Source organism: Xiphophorus couchianus, chromosome 11 (genome assembly GCF_001444195.1).
Source record: "Xiphophorus couchianus chromosome 11, X_couchianus-1.0, whole genome shotgun sequence".
Lineage (NCBI taxonomy): Eukaryota > Metazoa > Chordata > Actinopteri > Cyprinodontiformes > Poeciliidae > Xiphophorus > Xiphophorus couchianus.
In genome coordinates, this window is record NC_040238.1 from 27,824,469 (window position 1) to 27,843,468 (window position 19,000).

Genomic DNA, 19,000 nt, shown 5'->3' on the forward strand with positions numbered 1-19,000 from the left:
GACACCCGTGAGGGACCTGACCGCAAACATTTGATGTAGATTTTTTTTTTAAACAGTAGCTAACAATTAATAAGAGAAAAAAAACACCCCATAATATAATTTATACATATTTAACATGGATTCTGCAACATTTATATTTTACACTTAATGCTATGTTAGTGATTCTATGCAGGCGACTTTTAAACAGCTTACAGGAAGTAAATACAGAACGGGTATTTGCAACGGAGCAATATAGTGTTTTTGGTCTTTTTCCTTAGAATAGAAAAATGGACCGGTTTTCGTGGTCAAATGGGCTCTTAGAAATAAACGAAACTTTAGTGATACAGCAGAGAGGTGTCAGACTGTATGACGGTGATGATAAGGTAAAGATTTATTATTTATTAGCAGATTTTATTGCTACCAAAACAGAGACGCAAAATTAAGTAAGAAATTCTGTAAATTAGATTGTAGTGAGTCCAGGCACTGTTCATTATACATACAAGCATTGAAAAAAAACCGTCTATAAAACTGTTCATACTCGAAACATGTTAAGATTATTGCCATAATGAAAAATTACTTCCTGTTTTACTACAAGGCAAAATTGGATGTTGGAGTCGCCTTGTTGAGTACACATCGGTTGATCTGGAGGGACGGAAAGAATCACGTAAGGAAATTTTAAATACAAATAAAGCAAAGGTTATTCATTCTCATCTTAAATTGATCTTTGACTCAAAGATGAGCCATAAAAAACAGTTTACACATGCAGCATTGTCTGCGGATATGAGATGTGCAGTTACAGTGCTATTACTTATGGTAGACTCCTTTTATTATAAACAGTAACTTATGATTGTTGCCATGTAACTTCCAACATGAAACCAAAACTTTGGTCAACATTCATCCTAAATTAAAATAATTTATTCATATTGCTAGTTTTTGTTCTTGCTTTAACGTTTAAGGTGATTGTTTTATAACACATTATAGTTAAGTACTTTTCTATGATTTCTCTAATTATGACTTGTGCATTTCTTTTTTCCATTTGTCAGGACTGCTGCATGGCCATGCCCCTGTCTCAGATTATTTTCTTTGAGGAGCAGGCTGCAGGAATAGGAAAGAGGTACACAGAAGTCGGATAGTTAGTTAGTTAGCTAGTTTCTATTATCTTACTGTAAAACTGTTCCCATTGTCAAAACTGTAGTTTTATAGTAAGGTATAATACTTTTGGCCCTATCTCTAACCCTATTTTAATGACTGAGAGACTCTTGAGGAGTGGTGGGGGCAATGTCATTAAGAAAATAATGAAAAAAAAGTATTAAAGATAGTGATAAAAAGATTCATCCATCACTAATCATAAGTAATATTTCCTGTTTCAGTAGTGTCACACAACTTAAATCTATTCAAAAAAGCAATGATTAACTGATTTATTTTTGCCTTAAAGTGCAAAAATAGTAATCCACCTGCATCCATCACCTGTCAACAAGGAGCCTGGTCCATATCAGAACAGCAAGTATTCTTTCATCAAGCTGTCTTTTAAAGAACATGGGCAGATTGAGGTATTTCCACATGCACACAGTTTTCAGAGCTTGTTCTTTTTTAATCTTTGCACTCTCTTCTTGATTTTCTATTCTTGATTACCTGGCTGGAACTGACACCATACTATTTAATTGCAGTTTTACAGGAGACTGACAGAAGAGATTACCCAGAAAAGGTGGGAGAATACGCCAGTTTCACAACCCATCTCAACAGGAACTGGTCCTCAGGTTAGAATTTGAACAAACAACATCCTTCTCAATGTATCTTAATCACAACCCTGTTCCAGACTGCAAGATAAGAGCTAGAGGATTGTCCTGCTGCAAATTTATGGCTTTAAAGATTCAATCTGACATTTGTGACTAGTTTAATTGTTATCCACTGGGTGGCAGTCTTTTTTTTTTTTTTTTTACATTTTTTTATGTTAGCTGAGCTAATTAAACATAGTTTTTTTTAAAACGTAGTTAGATTAGTCATTATCCAGTAAAGTTAAATAAAATTCACCATTTTCCCTTAACATTTTTAAGTACAGGGAGTTTTCTCTTTGTCCTTTGATTATAGTAATTCAGCTGTTGAATTTACTGTTTAACCGCATGTGTTTTTCTTTCCCTTTGTGGTCATGTAGACAGGAAGGACACGCGCAGTGGGAATTGTTGGCATTGAAAGGAAGATAGAGGAGAAGAGGAAAGAAACAGACAAGAACATTTCTGAGGTAATTTCTGGAAACAAAAAAAAAAAAAAGAAAAGGATTGACGGTATTGAGATCCTGTATTTTCAGCTGTTTTGTGAAAATATCTCAGAAGACAGAAATGAAATCCTGACATCACATAAAATATCAAAGTTACTAAAGGCAATGATATGGAGGAATAGCAATTTAAAAGCTAACATGAAAGTTGCATTTTATCTGTCTTATAGGCATGGCTAGAGTGTTCTGTAAAATATTTGTATTTTACTATTAAATCTTCTAAACATGTGAAGCTTCAACAACTTTTCATATTTGTGTTTAGGCCTTTGAGGACCTCAGTAAGCTTATGGTGAAGGTAAAGGAAGCTTTTATTGTGTTTTCCTGCCAATATATAATGGAAGTTATCTGCAAGTACCTTGCAAAAGTATTCATACCCCTTGAATTTCACACCTGTCAATGTATTTTATTAGGATTTTATTGGACAAAAACAATTGCGACAATTTTTACAAATGAACATGTTCCATGCATTTGATTTCAGCCATCCTGAGTAAATAGAACCATCTTTTGAGGCAATGGTCAGGAACAAGTCTGTTTTGGGTATGTCTTTATCAGTTCTGCACATTTAGAGAGTGAGTAGTTATTTTTAGGGGACTTTTTTTCTGTAAAATAGCTGGGCTATTTAGCTAAATTTACCATGCTATTATCATATTTCACCATGTGAATGATGTGTTCAGAGTTACATTTATTGTCAGTTTTTCCCAGGATGTAATCTTGCCTGAAGATATTATCTGACCACAGTACCTTCTTCCACATGTTTGTTATGGTCCCTGTGAAGCTTGTAGCAAACTGGAAAAGAGGCGTCATATGACTCCTTTCCAAAACCTTCTTTTTTATCTCCACAACCCTGACATGTCCGGGCATATTCTAGCATATTATACTAATTAGATCACCTCTGAAAGCAGTTGTTGCCGTGTATTTTATTAAGGGGTATTAGATTAAAGGGGGCTAAATGCATGTGTATGCATATTAGCATGTATCATGTTTCTTTCTCTATATAGGTAAACACTCCTTTGTGTTGGTTACAATCCTGTTATGTTCCAATAAAATACATTTTTGGTTAGATGACACATTCTGAAGAGGTTAAAGGGGTATTAATACTTTTGAAGTGCATATGTTCAGTCACAAGTGAAAAGACCTCATATTCTTGACCAATATCAAGCTCCAGTGTGATATTCTAAATGACCCTCTAACTGGCAGGCCAAAGAGATGGTGGAGTTGTCCAGATCTATTGCAAGCAAGATCAAAGACAAACAGGGAGACATAACAGAAGATGAGGTAAGAATACCAGCAACAACATCAGATACAGTAACACTCTTAAAAATTTAAGTTTTTGCCTTCGTTCTTCAATTTTACTAAAGTATGAATCGGATACCGTATTGCTTGGTGTTAACTCATTGATGCTCAAAGATTAGCAACAGTTTTTGAATCCACAGTTGTGTTTCTTTTCATAGACAATTCGCTTTAAGTCTTACCTCTTGAGCATGGGCATTGCTAACCCTGTTACGAGGGAAACACACGGATCTGGTACTCATTATCATATGCAGCTGGCTAAGCAACTGGGAGACATGCTGCAGGCTCCTCTAGAGGTGGGTGTCTCGTCTGTCTGCTATCTACACAAGAATAAAACAAATTCAGGTTTTATTCTTGCGACTCTTGCATAAATTTCATACTCTCTCTATGCTGCCATCTCAGGAGCGTGGCGGTATGATGGCTCTCACAGAGGTGTATTGTCTCGTCAACCGTGCCAGGGGGATGGAGGTGATGCACACATGTTGATCGTGTCAGCTGATGCTTCATGTGACATAATTTGGTCATTTGTACAGTTACACCCCAGACAAACATCAATGCTTATGTTTTTTTTCTTTCCTTTTTTCCCCCAGCTTTTATCTCCTGAAGATTTGCTAAACGCCTGCAAAATGTTTGAGTCCTTGAAACTACCCTTGAGGTGAGTTTGACTTGTTTGTATTGCATTGTTTAAATTATCTATGTGCGTTACATTCCTTTAGATGCTGAGCAGGTTTAGTGTTTAGCATTGCAGGAAGCTGACCAGGCTCTTCCTGCCTGGCTTCCTGTTGTGAGAATGTCTGTCCAGGCTTCCGCAGCTGTCATTTCCTGTTACTTCTTGTGTTGTTTTTGTCGGTTCTTTTTTTTAAAATAACAGAAGCCAAGTTTTCCCATATTGGTTTTGGGTAACTGGTCCTTGTGAACCTAAACTTTATATTTCAATAAAGTAATCGTGGACCTTTTTTTAAAAAAAAAACATTGTGCTGCAACCACAAACCTCTATGCATATTACTGGGATTTTATTTGACAGAGGACTGGTGAAGTTAAGGAAGATAAAACATGGGTTTCAAAATTGTTATCTTCTTAAGTTGGAGTGTGAAATCCATATATGTAAAATCCCTTTTAGTCTGATGTCTTGAAATAAAACCAAAGGATATTTGTGTCTCATTAGCTTCTTTTTGTTGGTCTTGTTTCAGTTGTTGCCATGTTTTATCCATTTAGGTCAGATGCCTAAATTCTGTATATCAGTCCTGATCAATCACTTCTTTTCAACTAGTTATAAGATGATCCACGTTTTCACACATCCAGTTGCACTGATTAATAAACAGTGCCTTTCTTGCATATTTTATGTATATATTTTTTATGTATTGATGTCTGTGTTTGTTTTAGCTTTGCTCTCAATGCCTGACCGATGTCCTTGCTTCAGTTTTTTTGTTGTTTTGGTGTCTTGTCTTGTGTGTAGGCTGCGTGTATTTGACAGCGGTGTGATGGTGGTCCAGCTGCAGTCTCACAGTGAAGAGGAAATGATAGCCTCAGCTCTGGACAATGTGAGTTTCAACCTTCATGAATGTCATACCCTGGCTTGTTCCACTATCTGCTAAATGTTTGAGGTATTTATCCTTATTATTTGCCATTGTGATTTGTGATTTAATTGCAGGTGACAGAAAAAGGTTCCCTGACAGCAGAGGAGTTTGCAAAGCTCTTGGGTCTTTCTGTTCTTCTGTCTAAGGAGCGGTAAGCTAACATAAAATAGTTATCATCTATGTCTTATGTTTGACAATTAATAGTGTTTTTAATGGGGTTTTTTCCTCAGTTTTGCACATTTGCTCTTCTTTATATGTGTTCTGTTTGCTTTTCATTCTCAGGTTGCTGCTTGCCGAGAAGATGGGCCACCTTTGTAGGGATGACTCTGTTGAGGGTTTAAGATTTTATCCAAACTGTTTTTGATCTGTTTAAATAAATGCTAAGAATATAAGATGAACATAAAAACTATACATGATAAAGTCTGTCTGGTGAAGACACTTGGCTGTTAGTGTGGGTCTTCTTTGTTGCTGTTCTTTTTTTTTTTTTTAGATTACCTAATCTGTGAGGCAAAGTTCTTGTCTTAATTGTCGTTTTTATAAATTACTTTTAAATACTGTATGTAAGGAAAAGATTCTACATTATTTTACAGAATGCACTTAATTCTCTCTGTTTATTTGATGTATGTTTTCCACTTTCTTGTCTTTGTGATTTACCAGCAGGCTTATTTGAAGCTAGCACACTGTTATGAAACTCTTGCAGCCTCTAGTATCTGGATCCATTGTTCCAAAGTAAGCCACACATTTTTATAATAAATAGTTGGAAACTTTTGCTGTTGTCCTGTTTGTTGAGCAATGTGCAAGCATGTCTGGATGTGCAGCATTTCAGCGAACCATGTCTCTTGACTTTGTCTTTGGTATTTTGTCTTTCTGTCTTGTCTATCAGAAGAAGTTAGTTCTGTTCCATCATTTTCATTACAGGTCCAAATTTTATAAAACCGCTACAAAATTTCCTTCCAATTTGGCTTATTTCCTAGAAAAGAGGGGTCAGTTCCAAATGACCTGTCGAGATGTTTCTGTATGTACCCCTTATGACTTGTAACTAAACAGACTTGTGACTAAACATAAATCAAAACATTTTATTATCTAGCAGTGGAATCTGCCATTTTACAATATGTCCTACATCAACTTACTGCAGTGAAACTAATACTTTTGTAAAATATGAGCATTTAGCAATACGTACCAGTCAATGGGCAGATCTTTTTAGCTTTGATCTGTGTGGAGTTTTTGAAACTCTGAATCAGATCACTCTTTGTCCCCGCTGTGAACTGAGCTGATTAGTAAATTGTTTCATCCCCAGAGAAGCTTCCTGTTTTGTTTTTTCCCACTCTCACTGAAGGAAAAATGAAGGTCGGTGAAACTGATTAGATTAGCTTGCCATGTGGTTCACTTATTGATAATAGTTGAGCTCAATTCATTCAGGAAATCTGGCTTGAGGCAAGTAGGTCAATACAAATTTGTTTAAATTTTAAGATATTGCTTGTTCTGCTTTATCAGTGCAAGGTGGACTGATAGAACTATTCTATGATATGACAAATGTAATAAAGGTCCAGTAATATACCGTGGTAATTTTCTTACTATTTATCACTTGTCAAAATGCATATGCAGAATCTGACAAGACTCTTTTATTGAAATGTTTTGTTACTTTAACCACTTATGTGCTACACATGCCTTGAATAATTTTTAGTATTGGCCATTGTTTTCTTGAACAGGGGGTTTCCTGTTTTTCTGTGGAATAGTGAGCTATTCTAGTTTTATTTTAGAAGAAGACAAAATGATGAGAACAATTTTCAAATCAATGAATTCTGTGCATGTTGTGGAGTGTGAAGGTTAGGCTGAGGCAAAATTTTAATAGGCCATTGATTCTATACACATTCAGATATATTGGGATTTTTTTAATCTCCAGGGCTCAATTTTGTCATAAAGTTTTAAATTAATGTATCATCCAGTTCACATCTCTCAAGTTGTTGATTCACTTTTGTGGAAAAAAAAATAAATGCATGATTTTTTTTTAAAGTATTGTATATAACCATTATATACAGTATGTGGTCAAATAAGGGACATTTGATAAGCAGGGGGACAGCTTTTTTAGTTTCAGCTCTATGCCAGTTGTAGATGCATTCTTCTATATCTTTGTGGCATTGTTTGAAGTCTTTTTAGTTTATTTGGTGAATAGATTCGGAAATAATGCTTTCTCTAGCAAAGTTTTGCCATTTTACTTTATTAATTTCTCTATTTCTCTGGTGACACACTACACAACACCTTTAGCCCATAAAAATAGTCTAATAGATAACTGGCAGGGCTGTTACTGGTATGATTACAGATGTTTGGACTGAAGGTAAGATTAGTATCCGATGAGCCACAGTAGTTTAAACTATTTCATGTACTGATTGAAACTATGAAATTGTTAGATGATGAAATAACGACACAACATGTTCACATTTTGAGAAATGTCTAAGTGTAATTATTTGTAAATTGACCTATGAATACATTTGTTCATTTATTTAATTTTAATTTCATGGTACTTATCCTTATCCTAAAAGAGTTTATTTAAATAAGTTGGATTGTGGCACTATGGTCTCATCCAGTAATTATCGGTTATTAACATAACATTTGAAGTATGGTTGGACTGGAGTTAAGGACAGTAATTCGTTTTATTTTTAATGGAAATAAAATCCGGGAGAAGATCAAATGAATGCGGTCTGCTAACTATAGAGTGACTGGGGGCAGATGGCACGCGCTCTTCAACCCAAAGGCTCTCGTGCTTCAGTATCGCTGGATGTCGGTGAAACATTTTATCAGGCTGAAGGGGAGCGTTATTTTACCGCAGTTCCTGCTGTACGTAAGAAATTGGAACGAAATAATGGGTTGGATACGTAAGTACAACATTATTTACTATATTCGAGCACTGCGTACTATGTTTACCACAGCTCACGCGTAATGGTATGACTTACATTTATAAATAAGCGATAGTCGTGTGTTTAAAAGACCTAAAGCTGCATGTTATTTGGTTTGACGGCAGTCTGTCTAAAAAAGCTCCTGGAATTTAATGTGTGTCGGCTAAATATTTTTTTTTATTAATGTTGTACATTTTATAACCTTTTATTCTGTTTCCATAAGAAAAACTACACGCGTTTTTGAATAAAAAAATCTCTATAATATTGCAGTATTTTACTTAATTCTCTATTATATCTTTTAGTCAATGCTTTTGTTTTTTGTTTTATTCTCACAACACCCAAGTTAGTTAGTTAATTGCACGTGTAGTCACAGTAAAAGTGCACATATTGTGCAGCTATTGTTTTCTACTTTTATTTGTAAATTTATTTTTCTATGTGTTTATCTGTTTAATCTTTTAGGTAATATTTTTGTCTGAGAGTTTACTGTCCATTGTCTGTTCTTAACAGACTCTACCTGCTCTTTTAATTGATTAAAAAGTGTACCTAAGGATATCAGTAAAGGGATCTGAACTAACTGTACAGATGCCATAGTACTGTGAGCTTATATGGCATTTAAGACATTTTAATCCTAATCCTAAAGTTTTGTGGTGATAAAAATCTTGGATATCTCAAAGGTTAGCAAAAATATAGATTTAGTATTTTTTATATAGTTCCACATAGCTCACTACACAGTTAATGTGCCCCATTGAATTCTGCTAAAACATTTTTTTCTTTCTTCTATTACCATGCAAAATGATGCATTCTATAATACCATCATTTAGGGCTGCACCATATTGGAAAATCATGTGATGGCGATAATATCAATAAATATTGCGATGACAATATCAGTTTTGATATATACCTGCTTTCTTTTTTCTCAATCTTTGCTTCCTACTATATGTGACCTTTATTTTTAACTGGGGCTTAAAATCACTACCTGTGTCTAAGATAAACTACTTTATTTAAGCAACAGAGAACACCAATCAAAAATATGTGCAATCGCCCATAAATAGAACTTTGTCTTAGTTTTGAACAAAGCCTTCCAAAGGAACTTAAGCTAAGTTGTGACGACAACTCCTTATTCCCATTGTGAGTTTAAAAGGAAGAGGAGGACCAACCTAAAAAACCAGAAAACTGGTGTTTGTTGTTTCGTACTATGAGCTTCCTGTTTTCCATAGCTCAGTAGAAAGAAAACCTCTTGTCAATGTTTTTGTCCATTTGAGATTGTAGCCTTTGTGAATGGTTGTGTTTTTTTTAAACAATTAAATTTTTGATCTGTGATTTATAGATGTGAACGATAGATGTGAGACGGTCATTTAGTGTGGAAGTAAGAGGAGAAACAGACATCGGAATGCCACAGCCTGTCTTGCTGCTGCCCTTCCTTCTTGTGCTCATAGGATATGGTGAGTGTCGCAAAGACTTTCATCTTTATCTTTAGTGTGTATTTGAAAATGCAATGTCATTTCTTTGTCTAAAATGCAAAGGATGCATGGCTTCTAAATACCATAGTACAAATGTTCAGTCCCTGAGACTATAATTTAATAAGGCAGAAAAGAAAGTTGAGCTTAAAGCAGATTGTGATGATAAAGTGATGCACTACAATGAGGAGAAAGCTTCTACCTGCTCCATCTTTATTTCGTTGAAAGTTACTATGTGATAATGTGGTTAGAGAAACAATGAGGGACATACTGTCATTAAATAATCAAAAAGTGATGTAATGTCTATCTTAAAAATTTTGATGCCCACAAAAGGCTACAAAAATTATAGAATTCTGTTTATTTATTTTTTATGAAACTTTCTAACATGTGCTAGCTTGGATTGATTGGATATAGGTTTGCTATTTGCATTTATTTGTAGATGTAAAGGTTCATGGCATAATCCAAATTTTCCCTTATTTCTTGCTCTTTGTAGGCAATCACCATCAATACACAAGGACCTCTAGCAGTGTAACCAAACCTCAGAATGATGCTTCTACCGTACTTTGTAGCTATGTTTTTTGGTTCTGGGGTTTGAAGCCTTTTATTGACTCCTCCAAACATATTTCTTGCTGTTGTGACCAACTAGTTAATTCTTTTTCTCATCCGATTGTCACATTTTCCAGGAGAAGACTTTTGGCTTGTCCAGTTGAATCTTACAGAATCTTTTTATCTTTAGAATGCATAACTAAAAGTTATTTTACCAACAATGCAGAGGTATAGAGAATAATTCTAAATATCTTTTTCTTTGCTCTTTTTCTCTTTTTCAGCTTTTGCAGGGCTCAGTATTTGGCCCTCTTTCCATGAGGCCCTTAGCAATGGGAGTGTATTTGTGGACTTTAGCACAACATCAAATAACAGCACCATCATCAACATGAGCCTCTCTCTAGTCAACATGGAAACCAATACTTCAATTCTTTCCCGGACCCTCCCCAGCAACCAACTGGTTGGTAGGGAGGAGTTTGATTGTTCCTGCTTCCTGTATGCAGGAACTTTCCGGTTCCTGCTGAGGCAGACAAGCATCACCACTGTTTTTCATGCTAACAGAACAGATGTCAGCAGCACAGAAAGCTCAGCCTCCTGGTGGAGCTCTGAACTGCAAGTGCAGTGGCCCACTTTTCACATTTCTGTGGCGAAAGCACGAAACCACTCTGAATATTTTCAGGTAAGACAAACAGAAATTTAGTGCATCAAGCATTTGTTTTGCCTGTTTACTGTTGTACAGTCAGATAAAAACCCCAATAATATCCATACCTCTCTTTTGTTGGTTATTCGCAGGTTGTGTTATCCTCTAATGAACACTTTCAGGCTTGCTCCAGAGGCACTGACTCTGCCCTCTTCTTAGAAGTGAGTTATATGGAGTACAACCAGATCGGACAAAGTACCGTTGACAAAGTTCGAGCTCAAACACGGAAACCAATCAAGCCGCTTCGTTCGCAGAGCGTTGAGCTGCCCTGTGCTTTCCCGTTCACTGAGAGAGACTTCTTACGAGTGGCTCTGCGATCCCCTCACACAGTACAAGAAGTGAAGGACTCTGTTCCTCTCTATCTGTCCCGTATTTTTTCCTACAAACTACTGGTGGAAAACGCCAGTGCTTATAAAAGTGGCTGCATGGGCACAATGACTGTTAAGATGATATCCCCACCTTGCACTCATGTCAATGGGAAAATACTGCTATATAATGCAGGCCTTGCAAGGCTGGGTGACTTAACTTCCCTGTTGATGGAGTTTAGACCAGAGGAACAATCTTCTTCTTTGCTTGCATCTAATTGGCTCACACAAGGGAAGAATGAGACTGAATTCAACTGCTCTGTTTTTTACCCAGGAAGAAATAAGTATTGCTTCCGCTATGTTTTCAACATCAGTCAATCCCATAGTCCAGCACAGACATGTCTGGTGGTTTACAGAAGAGCAGGTGAGATTTAGTTGATTAGTTTTGTTTCCATATGAAATATAAGTAGGCTAATTTGATTTTTATAGATCCACAGTGTCAGTGAAAGGCAAATATATATTTAGCAAATATTTAGCTTAGTTCATAAAACTAAGCTACCATTCTAAAACTTTGTAATCATCTTAAATGTAAATGTGAATGTGCTGAAAGTGTATTATGATGCAGTATACTGTGTGGAGGTTTTTCTCCAGCATGGACGACAATCTGGTTAGAGTTGATGGTACCTAAATACAGGGTAATCAAGGAAGAAGACCTGTTAGAGCTTTCTATGGCTGAACACAGGACAGAGGTTTACCTTTCCTATTGAGCCATGCCCCCACATAAACCCAAAACTGCAATAAAAGAGTTTAGATGAAAACTTTCTTCTTTTTTTTGCCTGAACTAGAATCAAATCTAGTCCAGAACTAGATTTGATTCTGAATCTGTGACAAGCTTTAAAAATAGATGATTTCCATCCAGTTTGACTGATTATAAGATACGTAAAAAAAATTTTTTAAAAAGCAAATTAATCTTATGATGGTGAAATCTGACAGAGACATAGGACAAACAAATTATGGTTAGATTTAGAGGGAAAGGTGGTTTTGAAAAAATGTTGACTTTATTTGTGTTGGTTGAGCACATAAAATCCAAATAACATACATTAAATACTGTGTTTGCAACATGACAAAAGGCGGAGGAGGTTAAGGGGTATAATACCATGATTACACTATATGTGTGTTTAATTTTGCGTTGCAGAATCTTGGGGACCCTGGCACCCATGGAGTGTTTGCAGTGCGACTTGTGGAGAGGCAGTGAGGGAAAGAGTTCGAGAGTGTTTGCTGCCCTCTGGTGTGCGAGGCACGCAGTGCACTGGCATGATGAAGGAACAATCTCTATGCTCCCTGGAAGACTGTGATAGTAAGTGCTGTTAAATCAATTTTTTATACAAATATGTATTCTCTAAACCAGTGGTTCGCATGTTTTCTATAATATCCTATTGACAGAAAATTGCCTGGAGCTATTTTAGTTACATTAAGGTTACATCTCCTATATTTTATTGGAGTTACCAAAACTGGAATCAAATTGAAAATAGAGCAAAAATAAAATAAGACTTCTCAGCTATAATACAAAATTAAATTATATTGCCTGTAAGGTTTACACATTTTTAATTAATTATCTTAATAATTCATGAAAATACTTTTCACAAAAACGTGAAATGCAATGACTTGAGTAAATGAGCACAGAATGGTTTCTTGTGGAAAAGAAGGGGGCAAGAAGCAAACATATTTTTATCTTTTTTTTCTTTCTTATTTTTTTTACTACTGTAACAATTATATAAAAAACATTTTTTATGTGTCCTGACCCCAACTTTGGTAACTGCTGTCCTGGAGTCCAGAGTGGGTATAGAGTTGAATTTAATATATTAGATTATATCCTTGTAACTAATTTAAATATTATGTTATTTTCCTTTTACTCCTTAGTGCTATCTTCTCCATCTCCATCTCTTCCCTCTGTACCTGTGAGAGCATCCCAGCTTGGTGGAAACATGATTGTGGTGTTAGGTATTTCCCTCTGCTTGGCAGTGATCATGGCAACAGTTGTTGTGACTGTGTGGAGGAAGCTTTGCCAAACCCCTCAGTGTAGCTCAGTCCACAGAGGCTCCATTCATTCCCCTGGTGGGCGCAAACTTTCAGATGAGGCCTCCATCTGTGGCCATAGCCTCCAAAGGCCCAGCCTCTCTGATGGTCATTGCCCATTGGGGGCAGTTGTTCCCCAAAAAGAGAGACCCTCACTCGGAGTGCAGCCTCTCTCACCACAGGCACTGAAATCACTTTCACAGGATCCAGAAAGACTATCTCCCACAGGTCAGAAGGTGCTACCACCAATATTTGGGTATGTTTACATATTTGTTCTATCAATATTTTTTTATTAGTGTTTAATTATGTTTGTCCCATCTAGCTTTAGTAAACAAGACACCATATTCTTTGTAGCTATCGTTTGGCTCAGCAGCAGCTGAAAGAGATGAAGAAACAAGGGTTAAAAGAGGCCACACAGATGTACCATGTCTCTTCAAGCCCTGTCCATGATACTGTGGTAGAGACCTGCGCCTCACCCACCACCACACCAATTCCTTCACCTACTGAGTTTGCTTGTTCTGCCCTTCCCTTGGGTTTGCAGGACAATGTCAACCACAGCCATTTTTGTACATCAACTCCCTTATCTGGGACATTGGGGGTCACATCAGACAGACTGAGTCCAAGGGTGGAGATAGTTTTGGGTCCTCCTCCTGTCTCTGGGAGGAGCTCTAAATGGCGTGACCGCACAGCTGACTGGGTGGAGATGGTAGAGAGGAGCAAGATGCCCAGTCTTAGGGGAGAAGGAGATGAAACATCGGCAAATAGTTTCCACAAGAATCCAAACTTCAGACGGACCTCCAGTTTTAGTGACACCAAACTCCTTTCGACTTCTTCGGCTCAGTCCACGCAGTTTAGAGAAAGGAGCATGACCCAGGTCATCCACCCATCTTTATTACTTTTTACCTAAATTTTTATCCAGTTTATATACTCTAAAATATATTGACTCAAGATCAATAAAGATGTGATTCCACATTGTCCTTTTCAGGTGGGATCGCGGACGCTTCCAGAAGGAAGTTCTTGGACCAAAGAAAGATGGGAGAGACAGCCTCACCCGTCGTATCCCATCCCAGAACATAGAGTCTCAGACTGGAGTACTACCAAACCCCAGAGTAATGAGCAGAGGAAGGTTTGGATGGGGACAGCACATAATAGTCAAGTCAAGCACACTGGAACAAACACTAACAATATTTCAACATCTGAGAAAAATGCTAAAGACTTTAGTGGCAGAGGTGAAAGAAAGGGGCTTGCCGACCCTGACGGCAGAGGTGGAGGGTTGGTCTCAGGGATTGGTGGTCCATCCCTTAGACATCCCTGGTCTCATGAGGTGAAACAGCTGGGTGTAGACCGAGCTGAGCGGGCTGAGCAGAACTGGAACCGCCGTGGCCCATCACCTATCCAAAGGAACATCCTGGCCCGGAAACTGAAAGAGGCTCAGTCCTGCTCTGGAGCCAAGGGACGCCAGCGCAGTTCCAGCTTTAACGTCTCATCATCTGATCGAAGGAAAGATTGGTGCAACTCTCTGCCAATGTCTAGAGACCAGAGCAGCAGCGGTGGCTCCCCCTATAGGCTAAGTGAGGTGGAACAAAGGATGCTGGACTTAGATCTATCCCCAAATTTTGTACAGGAGAAGCAGTAGAAAGTCAGTTATTTTTACAATATTATGTTAACAATTTATATATGTTGAAAGAACAAATAGAACAACTAACTCTTTAACATTTTTAATGCATTGCTTTTAATATTTCCATGGTATAATGAGCACATTCACCCTTCTGCAAGGTTAAACACCAGCTAGATTGGTGATAGATTTCAAGATGCAACAAAAAAAGGTTTATATCAACTGTAAATCTACAGTTTCAGCAATGTTGTGAAGTCTCAATACTTATTACAGTAACAATTGGGGTGTGCTGTTGTTCAGGCAGGGATTTTGTATTCTAATTTGTGTACAGTAGTAGTACATATGCAGTATTGAACTGCAATTGTGTTCAACAGCTGACACAGTGCCTTTGATTGGGGTTAAGAGGGCTGAAGACAAATACATTTTCAAATTCATACATTTTTGAGAACCACATATCCTTTTCTTCCATTTCCTAAGTATGCTATAATTAATGTCTTCATCACATAAAATCACATTGAAATACATGAAGTATGGGGTTTTAACATAAAATGTGAAAAAAGTTGAGGGGCATGAACTCTTTTGCAAGAGTAGGAACACTGGTGAAACAATGAAGCTAAAATACTGTTTGTTTAAAAATCTGGCAATTTTACATTCTCAGAAATGCTCACTGGAAAAAAAAATAAAATTATGTTTTGTTGATTTTAGCTATAATTTGAAGTTGAAGCAAAGGAAGTAATTAAAATACAATGAATACATTTTTTTTAAATACCTTGTTTTCTTTAATTTTAGACAGAAATCTAGGATTTTTAAATGTCCCCTGCTCCACTTCCTGCAATATCCAAAAAAACCAGGGGGCGCACCTTCATAGCGGTGTGTCTAAGAGAGTACCAGAGGCCTTTCCAAGTCCCCCACACCACACCATTGTCATACTCAGCCTTGTATTTCCCCCTCCCATAGAACTTGCCATTTAGGTTGGCTGCATGACACCTGCAGATAGAAGGCAGTTTACAATCTTAAACGAACAGTTTAATATTTTCTGAGATGCATTTTTATGTGAATAGAAACTGAAGAAAATACCTGTTGAACCACCAACCAGCCTGATTCTCTTTGGCACAGCTTCCCTGAAGGAAGCGGTCATTATCCTGAAAATAACAATTTTCATCAACATGATTTGTGCACCATAAAAAATACAATCAGTAGCACCTGAAACCTAAAACAAAGGAGTGCAGATGGCTGACCTGATCTCCAGTGCTGAACTGCATCCCACTAAGGCTGGAAGACCACTGCTCCACCATTCCTCCACCACCAGTCAGAGCATCACCAGCTTTCCCACTGTACTGCCCGTACTGGAGACGATACTTATCCTGGAGGGAGAATTTGTAAAAGGCTCAGTTATATTACTCTCGGTTTATAGTGTTTCTCCAGAAAGTATAGTTACATAACAATGCTTTTGTGATTACAGCTTCATCTGTGATCCTGAAGTTCTCATAAAATGCAAAACTTCTCTTTCCATCCCAGTCCATGAGATCAATCTTCACCAGGTTTTTATCTGCAGGGAGACAAAAAAGGGAAATTTAATTTTTTTTATACATATCTTTAGGCATTTACGGGAATACAATGGATCTCAAAAGTGTGCATAACCCTGCTATACCTCAAAGTTTGTGTGATTTTAAAAAAGGATATTTTAAAAAAAAAGGTCACACTAAAATGTGCAGGTAGTGTGTATAATCCACTTGAAAGAATAATCTTTTAAGGGGGAAAAAAGAAAACTAAAATAAGAAAGCTACAATAACCTGGCAGCATGGAGGTGCACACTCTTAACCCCTAGCTTAATGCTGTCACAATTTTGCCTCAAAGAAGCACATAGCTAAAGTGGCTTATGACCTGCCACTCATGACTGCTAAAGAAGAACAATACTTACCAAAGTGTATATACATCATACCTTATTTAGCTAATTTACATACCTACTTTGCAAGACCTAAACCTCTAATTTAATCTTAAAAATACTTGTGTGCACACTTATGCAACTAGGTCTTACAGCTTCTCTTTTTTTTTTCCCTGAAGAAATTGGTTTGTGTCAGTTGAATAGTAAAAGATATATCTCATGTGAAAGATGTTTTCTTTATATTCTTTATATAGTTTAATTTTCTTTTTACATCACAGATACCAGATTTTTACAGATACCAGCTTTTTTACAAAAGCTGATATCTCAATAGAAGTGTATAAAAATTTGAGAATCACTGTCTCAATAACATAATTACCATTGTTTCTAACCTTCTGACAGCAGAGCATTCATGTGCTCATTCCCCAACCAAAACTCATCATTCCATAGTTTGAATTCTCCAAACCCATCTCTGTAGTCCACCCAGTCTCTAAAAGAAGGATTGAATTGATATTTTACTTCAGACAGATCTGCTGCCTGTGAAGATTTTCTTCTTTTACAACTGAAGAATATCAGCTATTTATCTGGTAAGGTAAATAGTACCTGTTAAAGTCAACTTTTCCATGCCGACGCCTCTGAAACACTGTCCATCCTCCTCCGTCCTCCATGTCACAGTAGACTAAAAACGGCTCCTGGTGTAACTTGGGTCTGATGCGGTAAAAGCCGCTTGGTGATCTCAGCCTATCATAAAGTTCGGAGCAGTCTAGGAAAACAAGATTGAAAAGATTTTAATATGATGATGAAAATGAATAGATAAAAACAATGAAAAAAAACTTATTTTTGTAAAATATTGTAACAAAGGGAAGAAAACAAGTATAAGTGAAAAACAAGTGTTACTTAAAGAAAATATGAAATGAAATAGATATTGGTTAGTCAGTTACTGTTATTATAAAAGTATAATTTTTCATGTAATTTTGTTTGTTTCTGTGTGCTGTAGTTAACTATTCTTTCCATGTGTGCAGATTATATGTTTAGAATCGAATAATATAACTGATATTAATTCCTTTCTTACCTTTGTCATGGACAATCAAATTTCCAGCTGGAGGAATTGGTTTCATCATTTTGTTGTCCAAGGTGTTGTTGTTTTTGTTTACATCGGGTGCCGGGTCAGTCTGAGGTTTACTGTCGGATGCAGAAAACTCAAGCGGTTTGAAGTATCTATACATTTGGAGATGCTCGGTCATCCAAGTTGTGATCAGCAATTTATTCTCTAGTTTTCTTATGTTAGTCTTGAGAGCTGCAGCCTCTGGTCCGCATGGATCAATTTCCTGAAATAAGAAATTTTACAGTTAGAAATTACAAACGTTTTCAAGATTCAGACATTTGTCTGTTCTGTTGTTGATTCATGACATTGTTTATGGTCAGAAGAGGAGGTATATCCCTTCTGAAAAATGATGTGAAGTACTTACGAAAAGCTGCCCAGGAGCTGCTATGGTTGAGCAGACCAGATGCAGTAGCAACACTGCTACGGTACTCACCAATATCACGCTTCCAGTAATATTTGTCTAAAAACAATTTACAAATTATTGACCAAATTATTGACCACATCTAACAGATTCAAACACTTTTTATGAAACAAAACTGCTTCAAGCCTACCTTCATTTCACAACACTTCCCTTTTGTTTTCTCCATACCATATGTTCTTTCATCTCTAAAACATGTCAGTCTTATTTATAGGCTGAGTTGGTTCTGCATGGATCACATTAGGTAAATCAGACCTGAACATTCCAGACAAAGGCTGAACTTGGACCAGCTTGATTTCTTTTTTCTTTTTCATTTTGTTACTCAAAAATGGCAGTGGTTCTAAATCATGCCTAATCCAAGAATTCACCATGTCCTATTGGACATGAAGTACTGAAAATTCTTCACATGCTGTTCTAGGGAGGGAGTTTCTTTTATTATCAAGCAGGCATTCAATTAAAATACAGTCATGATTGTTACATTTTGGAAAGGGATGTAATAGCACAAAACAATTCAGTCTCAAAACAGTGTTATTTAAAATTCTGCACATATAAGGAACATTAATATTACCATAAAAACATGGGAAAGTCAATGGAAATACACAAACAAAATGTATGTAACCCAGTGGAGTTTCTAAAATTACAAACTACAGGTGTTGTTCTCATTGTTGTTTACTTGTGTGAAGATCTAAAGGTTAAAAGATATACAGTAGGCAGTGCTTAAAATGATTCCAACTCTACTGCAAATTATCTTTGGCACAATGTAGTGCACATGTATTGAGAAGCCATTTTTCTAAATAATATTATTTCTGTGATAGAACTTCATATCAGCCACTAGAGTGCTCTCTACTGCCACACTCCGTCGAGTTTAATTCAGTGGTCAGTCATTT

General features: G+C 36.7%; 3 protein-coding genes across 4 annotated transcripts; 2 read left to right on the forward strand and 1 right to left on the reverse strand.

The window, feature by feature from the left end:
- The first annotated feature begins 186 nt into the window (after window positions 1-186).
- On the forward strand, window positions 187-5,887 carry vps36 (vacuolar protein sorting 36 homolog). Its single transcript, XM_028030959.1, has 14 exons — window positions 187-362; window positions 575-643; window positions 1,023-1,093; window positions 1,415-1,529; window positions 1,647-1,736; window positions 2,132-2,218; window positions 2,514-2,546; window positions 3,449-3,526; window positions 3,703-3,837; window positions 3,944-4,009; window positions 4,132-4,196; window positions 4,998-5,082; window positions 5,193-5,269; window positions 5,401-5,887. Exons 1-14 carry the CDS (start codon window positions 267-269, stop codon window positions 5,480-5,482), a joined length of 1,149 nt encoding a protein of 382 aa, XP_027886760.1. The 5' UTR covers window positions 187-266; the 3' UTR covers window positions 5,483-5,887.
- A 1,175-nt stretch (window positions 5,888-7,062) lies between these two features.
- Window positions 7,063-14,910, forward strand: thsd1 (thrombospondin, type I, domain containing 1). Of its 2 annotated transcripts, XM_028030956.1 has the most exons (8): window positions 7,063-7,991; window positions 9,340-9,454; window positions 10,297-10,691; window positions 10,805-11,441; window positions 12,213-12,374; window positions 12,938-13,349; window positions 13,448-13,967; window positions 14,079-14,910. In XM_028030956.1, the coding sequence occupies exons 2-8, from the start codon at window positions 9,403-9,405 to the stop codon at window positions 14,727-14,729; spliced, it is 2,829 nt and encodes a 942-aa protein (XP_027886757.1). In that variant the 5' UTR covers window positions 7,063-7,991; window positions 9,340-9,402; the 3' UTR covers window positions 14,730-14,910. The 2 variants fall into 2 exon arrangements, with proteins under 2 accessions (XP_027886757.1, XP_027886756.1); XM_028030955.1 differs by lacking the exon at window positions 7,063-7,991 and having other exon boundaries at window positions 8,395-9,454.
- On the reverse strand, window positions 14,802-18,364 carry fgl1b (fibrinogen like 1B). Its single transcript, XM_028030961.1, has 9 exons — window positions 18,247-18,364; window positions 18,060-18,155; window positions 17,663-17,918; window positions 17,194-17,353; window positions 16,983-17,080; window positions 16,169-16,257; window positions 15,947-16,072; window positions 15,786-15,850; window positions 14,802-15,695 (listed from the first exon to the last, which is right to left on the reverse strand). The coding sequence occupies exons 1-9, from the start codon at window positions 18,280-18,282 to the stop codon at window positions 15,515-15,517; spliced, it is 1,107 nt and encodes a 368-aa protein (XP_027886762.1). The 5' UTR covers window positions 18,283-18,364; the 3' UTR covers window positions 14,802-15,514.
- Window positions 18,365-19,000: the final 636 nt, after the last annotated feature.

What these genes read in the sequence shown, in the direction of transcription:
- vps36 (XM_028030959.1), top strand. Translation starts at nt 267, where the DNA reads ATGGACCGGTTTTCGTGGTCAAATGGGCTCTTAGAAATAAACGAAACT. An exon ending in TCAGTAAGCTTATGGTGAAG is followed by an intron (nt 2,547 to 3,448) that starts GTAAAGGAAGCT and finishes TCTAACTGGCAG; the next exon opens with GCCAAAGAGATGGTGGAGTT. An exon ending in GAGACATAACAGAAGATGAG is followed by an intron (nt 3,527 to 3,702) that starts GTAAGAATACCA and finishes TTCTTTTCATAG; the next exon opens with ACAATTCGCTTTAAGTCTTA.
- thsd1 (XM_028030956.1), top strand. Translation starts at nt 9,403, where the DNA reads ATGCCACAGCCTGTCTTGCTGCTGCCCTTCCTTCTTGTGCTCATAGGA. An exon ending in TCTTGTGCTCATAGGATATG is followed by an intron (nt 9,455 to 10,296) that starts GTGAGTGTCGCA and finishes TCTCTTTTTCAG; the next exon opens with CTTTTGCAGGGCTCAGTATT. An exon ending in CTCCCTGGAAGACTGTGATA is followed by an intron (nt 12,375 to 12,937) that starts GTAAGTGCTGTT and finishes TTTACTCCTTAG; the next exon opens with TGCTATCTTCTCCATCTCCA.
- fgl1b (XM_028030961.1), bottom strand. Translation starts at nt 18,282, where the DNA reads ATGGAGAAAACAAAAGGGAAGTGTTGTGAAATGAAG. An exon ending in GGAAAAGTTGACTTTAACAG is followed by an intron (nt 17,081 to 17,193) that starts GTACTATTTACC and finishes TCCTTCTTTTAG; the next exon opens with AGACTGGGTGGACTACAGAG. An exon ending in GAATGCTCTGCTGTCAGAAG is followed by an intron (nt 16,258 to 16,982) that starts GTTAGAAACAAT and finishes GTCTCCCTGCAG; the next exon opens with ATAAAAACCTGGTGAAGATT.